Source organism: Pteropus vampyrus, unplaced genomic scaffold (assembly GCF_000151845.1).
Source record: "Pteropus vampyrus isolate Shadow unplaced genomic scaffold, Pvam_2.0 Scaffold56, whole genome shotgun sequence".
Taxonomy (NCBI): domain Eukaryota; kingdom Metazoa; phylum Chordata; class Mammalia; order Chiroptera; family Pteropodidae; genus Pteropus; species Pteropus vampyrus.
Genome location: NW_011888837.1, coordinates 7602120 through 7609662, shown reverse-complemented (window position 1 = coordinate 7609662; position 7543 = coordinate 7602120). Strand labels below are relative to the sequence as shown.

At 32.8% G+C, this 7543-nt stretch overlaps 1 protein-coding gene across 1 annotated transcript in view; it reads right to left on the bottom strand.

The window, feature by feature from the left end:
• Positions 1-7543, bottom strand: part of FGF5 (fibroblast growth factor 5) — a 23278-nt gene that overhangs the window by 7644 nt on the left and 8091 nt on the right. Inside the window, exon 2 of the mRNA XM_011360590.2 lies at positions 6768-6871. Coding sequence (XP_011358892.1) covers positions 6768-6871 — 104 coding nt within the window. The remainder of the gene's footprint in view (positions 1-6767; positions 6872-7543) is intronic.

The window sequence follows — 7543 nt, the reverse complement described above, 5'->3', positions numbered from 1 at the left end:
TGCCCCTGTCAGGTGCCCTTAGCCTGGGCTGTTTTGTATGGCTGTGCAGGATGTTCTCTGCACAAAGGCACCCACCTTTGGCGGTAAGTAAAGGCTGAAAGCTAGAGTGCCCCAGAACAGGACAGCATTCACCCAGAGAAGCCCTGTTTTACTCTTTACTATAGTATAAGTCTCATATAGGTCAGCTGTAGCCATACCATGCATCTCCAGGTCATGGCCATATTTTCTGCTTGGCCCTGGCCATCCATCCATTCTATAATCGGTTCTTCATACTGAGCAACCAAGGAAACATTAGAGTTGGTTTAATAACAAATCAACTTGAGGTCATGTAGTGAAAAATACCAACCACAGGATTTCTCCTATGAATTTCATGAACTGACTTAAAATTACTCAGGGAACTTGTTCATAATGCAGATTCTCCGGCCCTATCTCCAGAGATTGTGTTTTAGTAAGTCTGAGATGAGACCCTTGATTCGCATTTTTAACCAGCATCCCATGTGATTTTGATGCAGGTGAAGTGAGGACCATATTTAGAGAAACATAAGGTAGTTTTCTTTCTGATGCTTTTAATTACTCAATAAAGCTGGGCTGTTGAGGACTACAATTGCCAAGTGTTTCATATATATTATTTAATTCTTACAATAATTCCATGACTATTAGGATGTTATTATCTGATTTTCCTGTCAGAGAAGTAAAGAAAATGATTCATCTAAAGTCCCATATTTATCAAGTGCCAGGGTAGGCCTGTGACTTAAATCTCAGATCTGATTCCTAGATTCTAACTATCTCCATAACACCATACCATCTGAGGGCATCTCTTGGAGTTCTATATAGCTCCACTGCCATGAAGTTGCTCCATGTTAAAAAACTGATGAAAAACAAGTGCCACTCCCCAAACCATCAGAGAAATATAACACCATCTTTTGCTTTAGACTGAAATGGACCTCTGAAGTTATAAGTCACTTCATCACTCCCAGATTTCCTCAATAAAATAAGCCCTCTAACCAAATTTAAGTACTGTGAAATTAAGGGAAAACTGGTATTTACTATAAATGCAGAGTCTCAAACCCATTTTCGAGCCTGAATTACTGCACATTCGATTTTACTATGCAAATGGAAAGCTCTTCAAGAGCAAGAGAAGTTTCTATTCAAGTGCCTTTAAGGAGCTCACGGTTTAGAAGAGTGGGGTGCTTAATAAGTTATTTTTTAATGATGATGATAACTATTACTCAAGCCTCCACTTCCTTTGTTAACATGCCCAGCTCTAGGGGCTACCCACTCCTCCTCACTGTGCCCCTAGCACAGGAAGTCCTGTCCAAAATCTCATTCCTGGCAAGCTAGCTGGCTCCCTCTGAAACCAGGAAAGAAGGACGTTGTAGTCCTTGCTTAGGGCTGATCAAGCACACATTCCATGCCTATTTCATAAACTCTGCAATTTGCTTTCCTTCCAAACATGATCCCCTAAAACCCTGAGAAACAAAAATAATTCCACCACATAAGTCTCTCTGGATCTTTAAATAAGCTGAAGTTTTTTCCCAATAGGCAATGAGCTATCATGCACACTTTATTAAAAGACATGATAACCTCTTTTTCTGGGATTTACATTTTGGGGGAGGGAAAATACAAGATGCACAATAGGGCTCTGGAAGAATTATGAGATTATGACCATAGGAAATCTTTGCCTCTTTAAGAGATTGAGTCTGGGGATTTTGCTTTCAAATTAGGTTTCTTGGAAAAAGGAAAACTCAGGACATAAGGGGGCTACTGTGTGCAGGAAAAGTTTGGACCCAAAGAGAAAAAAAGGTCAATGATAAATAAGATTTGGGCTGGTCTAAATATCTGAGGGGTCCCAGCTGCCTGACCCCAAAGTGAAAAGCCTTCTAAGAGAAGAGATTGGGAATCATCAAACAGCTGCCTGCGAGCAAATTCATTTTTTTAAAAAACAATAAATGCTGAATACTTTCCAGGCACCATCCTAAGTATTTTATATGCACTATCTCATTTAAAATGCTCAACTATCCCAATAGATTGTTACTTTAAGTTTCTTACTTTTAGAGCTGATAAAACCAAGAAATAGAAAGATTAAGTAACATGACACAGTTTAACTTAAGTAGGATGACACAATCTAACTGCGATCTTAACCACCACACTCAAACCTTTCATTCTACATCTGAACCCATCTCAGAGAATGCAGAAAGGCTCACTATGAGACTTTCAGTAAAGAAAACAAATCTGAGGAGAGAGCAGAAACAGATTGAGGAGGGATCAGGAACAGACAGGCAGGCAGAGAGATAGAGACAGAAAGAGAAAGGTGTTCAGTTTTACAAGGAGCCCCAGCTTGCGAATGAGTTAAAGAAGAGGTCCTAAGGAGGGCTCTGACTAACTCTTGATTCTTGAGGAAGTAGTTATCTATTCCTACTCTAATGATTGCCAATGCATTTTGAGATCATACACTTTCATTCTTGTAAAGAATGCTGAAAAAACCTGCATGGCAGGAATTTGGTTATCTTGTATATTTAGAGTATCCTAGTGGGATTTTAAAGAGAGCTGCATGTAGATTAGTGTGAGTACGTAGATTGAATGAGTGCAAGGAGCAGTGCAAACTGAGATGGTTGGAGTTCAAAGAAAACTTCTTACCGACTTAAATTTAGCACACAAAGTAAATCAGCACAAATCTTGCCTAAGTCTAACCATTCTGGGCTGATATTTCTGTTTACCTTCTTTGTGTCCACTGATGATGAAGTATTTTCTAAATGAAAATTCTCTGCGAACAAAACATCTTTTCTGTTGTTTATTTAATGGAGTGATTTTTTCTGTTTTTAAGTTCATCTTGACAAGAGTTTCCTATGCAAGTCATCATCACATTAAATGACCAACATTTGTAAAACTCTGACAACTTCTGCAGCAGACACATCTCCTTTCTAGATTTTAAAATCAAGTATTGCAGATACAGAAGTAGATAGGGAAAAAACAATTTCAAAAAAAGCTCGAAATGAGAGAGGAAGAGAGATGAGGAAGGGGCACGGAAGTAAGCAAAATATTCTAAGGATAAACTACAGTATTTATTCTTTAAAATGTAATATGAAAAGTATTATTAAACCATGCAATTATTAATTCCCATAAAATAATAGGTGAAAACAATGTAATGAGTTCCAAACAAAACAAATCTTTCAAGCTAACTTTTACCTACCAAGCATTAGAGCATTCAAAGAGAAAAACAGAGAATTTAAAAAGGATATAGTTCTGGTTTAATCACTTCTTAACCATGTTAACTTAGGAAAAATTTTAACATTTCTGAGACTCTTTCTCACCTAACTATGTAATGAGATAATGTGAGTGAAAGCTTTCAAAGAACTATGCAAATGCATTATCTCTGTCTAGTAATACTCCAATTTCTACTATAAAAACCAAGATGAAAAATCTACAATTATCTGTGAATATTTCTCATTACAGAATGGGTTTACTTTCCACAGAATTATATAAATACTTTACATTTTCTTCAGTTCTCTTTCATTTTGTGGATAAAATCCTAAAGATACTACTTATTAATTTTTAATTTTTTCCAGTTTTATTGAGATATAATTGGCATCAAACATTGTGTGAGTTTAAAATGTGCAACGTGATGATTTTCTATATACAGTAGGTCCTCAAATACCATTGTACCCTTCAATATCATTCTATTATAATGTCGATGAGGGGAAGAAAATGTATTCTTGGCCAGGAATGTCTGTGTGGAGTTTGTAAGTACTCTCCATGTCTGTATGGATTTGCTCTGGGGAGTCCAGGTGCCCGCATCTCAAAAATGTGCATGTGAGGTGAACTGGCATGTCTACATTGTCCCAGTCTGAGTATAGATGTGGGTGCGAGTGCACTCTGCAAGGAAGGCTGTCCTATTCATAGTGGGAAACTGCCTGGTGCCCTGAGCTGTCAAGATGGGCTCCGACAGCCCTTGACTCTGAACTGGAATAAACAGTTGGAAAAGAATTCTCTTACTTGTTTTTATCAAGCTTTCTTAAATACCTGTAGAGCTCACATTTCTTTCCCTATTTAAAGAGAATAAGGATTAAATATTAGAAGTGTTTTGGGTCTTTATTTAGAAGTTTGGTGATGTTTCTGTAATGAGAAATATACCTGAGGAACTTAACTTGTGTTTATATCAATTACCTTATGGTTGCACTGGTTTCCTTACCAATGTAGTTTTGCTTCAAGTCAGTTCCTGAGATGTTAAGTGAGGACTAAATATGTGTTTGTGTGTGTATAATATGTAATAAATAATATGCATATATATATCTCAAAATGATTATAGAGATACTCCTTAAATGCCTCTGCATAATTATTTAAAGCAAATCACAAATTACATATTTTATCCTAAAAGTATGAATTTTTAGCCTTTTTAGCGATGACGCAATTTTGTAAAACAACTAAATCAAATACTATAATTATATTTAAAGTTACAAGAACAATTTTTCAACATTTTAAATAGAAGCTGATAACAGGAAAGAAAGCACATAGGCATAAAACTGATAATTGCTAGGATTAATACTATTTCTAAATTCAATGTCCTTAAAAAATAAATCACTATAATTTAATTAGGTTTCCATCTAGACAAAAAGTGCTAATAAAAGCTCTGATAGAAGAAAGTGGGCTTCGACAATTGGTTTAAAAAGAATGCACATAATCACAGGGCTTAATTTTTTTATCTACAATTCAGCTCAAAGTCAACAGAATGACTTGTATATCAAAGAGCTTCAGTGAGTGACAAGAGCAAGACTTGCTTTGTACTGTTTAAAAGTCATTATTCCATGAAATAACTTTAGCCTGCCAAGATGAGAGAGAATAACAGATGCTGTTTTTGCATTATCTGCATTATTTCAGCCAGCCATCTTTAGACATTTGGGTCAAATTTCTGGAAATTTGTTACTTGCTTTTGACAGAGGAATCATGTATCCTAACCTCTGAGTTTGACCTTTCTAACTGGCATCCATTTGTAATACTTCGCTTTCTGTGGCAATTATCCTTAAGCTGGCCCGAGTTTAATCTGTTTTTTGTTGTTGTTGTTGTTGTATGTATTAGGGTATGAATCAAATGTTTAAAAAATTAAGATTTTTCACTCAAACAAACCAACCAATAAGAGAAAGTTCTTTTACATGCACCACATATTATTACAACTTTGGTTTTGAAGGTGTTTCAATCTTTTTACAACCTCGAAGTTCACTGAGGTAAAGTTATTCTGTGTAAATGTGTTTGATCATTGTTTCTATTCCATATGTAGATTTTTCAAAATCAAATTTTTAATAAAATGATGTGTCCTACTTTTCCAAAGCTATGTAGAAATTTACCTCTTAAAACAATTTTAAAAATTATTTTAAGACTATTATAATATTCCTAAATTATAGCTTGTTAGACTATAACAACCAGCTCAGAAAATTAAATAGGTAAATATTTTTATAATTCTCGCAATGAGTGATTAAAGAGGTTAACAAAGGTTTTCTATTTATCTTAATAAACTGAGATTTTAGAAGTTTGTCATATTTAGACTATCATATAATGATAAGTAATATTTGTTAAGCACTTAAAATGTGCCAAATACTAATCTAAAAGCTTTATATATATTATCTCATTTAATCCTCAAATAACTAGAAATAGCTTGACTTCTACTACTTCCTCCAAGAGGTATTAACAAACCACCTTTAGATGCTAGGGAAAGGAAAATTGAAAGTTTTACACATTGAAACAAGTGAAATTCTCATTGAATTTTTTTAAGGTCTGTAAAGTAGAAATTATAATTAGTAAGTTTTGGTTGGTTGCATTTATTTAAAACTTCTTATATACTTCAAAAACTGAAAAAGTGATGTTTCCCTAATTCACTTAAAAATAATTAAAGAGAATAAGGATTAAAAGACTAGCATTAAGAAAGATTTGCTTTTTAAAGTGATTTAACATGACAAAGCTTAGCATATTACAGAAAAAGCACAAATCACTTTTAAATGCTGTACATATGTACTAATACAAATTAACAGAATCTGTGAGTAGGAAAACTAAGCTAAACATATTTTATTATCTTTAAAATGTGTTAATGCTTCCCAAGTAATTAGCATTTTCAGAACAAAGCATATAAATCTATAATTTATAAATTGATTACACAATGTATAAATGATCTGGAGAAATGTTTATGAGTGCAAAATTAGTCTTTGTAGTTTCAAGAAATTTTTTGATGCACCAAAAATATAAAATAAGAATTCCGTAAATGGATCAGATAAGATTTCTCTATGAAAGGTCAAAGTCTTCTTGTTATTCTTCCCTTTATGCTTATTAATATGAAAATATTACTTAGACCCAATTTTTGACATTATGAAAAGCTTGTAAAATTAAATAAGAACCCAATCAAGTGACACAAACACACAAGCACCATAACTATGTAAATTGAAAGTGTTATGTAATATATTATTTCCATAACATTTCTTCTCACTTGGGCCACATTTAAGAAATAAATAATGGCAATCAATTTAAGAATTTTATTTTCAAATATACTTATCCTTAAAATATTTTGGTGGACTTTATCTTTTCAAATAAATAAAATATCTAAATGATTACTTACAAAAACACAATTCTCTTGGTTAAATATACATATAATTTTATAAAAACCAAAAACATTAAGTTCTCTGGGCAAATTGTGCTATCTACTAATTTAGAAATTCACTTCATTCCATTTTACAAATGTAAAATCGCGATAATACCTTTAACAAATATAAAGTTGTTCTACTTACACTTGCATGGAGTTTTCCTTTTTTTGACATCGCTAAAAATTTGTTGCTGAAAACTCCTCGTATTCCTACAATCCCCTGAGACACAGCAAATATTTCCAAAATACCTAGGATGACAGAAATCACAAAATAAACACAGACTCCGCTATACACTATCGTGAAGAATTAATTTTCTACATAAATTCTTTCTAGACTTTATTACTGTGATTTTTAAAAAAGTATTTAGCATTTTTATTTTTTTGTGATTTTCATTATGTAAAAAAAAGGCTAGCACTCAAGTGTTCATTTAAAGTAAAATATTTCAAGATTCAAAATTGTAGTTACGTTTCATTAGTAATTTTTTTTTCTTACAAATGATGTGACTTTTAGTAAACAATGTTTGACAATAGAATCTTTTTAAGTTCTAAAAGATTTGAAAGAACTTTTAAAAATATTTTTAAAAATAATTCTCATGCTTGATTTTTCTATCAGAGATAATGCACTACTTTTAATATTAAAGAACATTAAGTTTGTACTCAAGACTAATATAAACCATTGAAAGCCTTGAAAATAACTTATTTACATAAAAGAAATCCCTCTTCTCAAATGATCATAATTATAAAAGTACAAAGCAATAGATACCATACTTTAGTGAGTAGCTCATTTAAAGATTACACATAACATGATACTAAAAGCATTATAAATAATTTGGGATTATTGGCTCAACGAAGTGTTTAATGGATTATGGTTTGAGACATCTTGCATTTTGAATGACTTCTGTGGGGGAAAAAAATGAGATC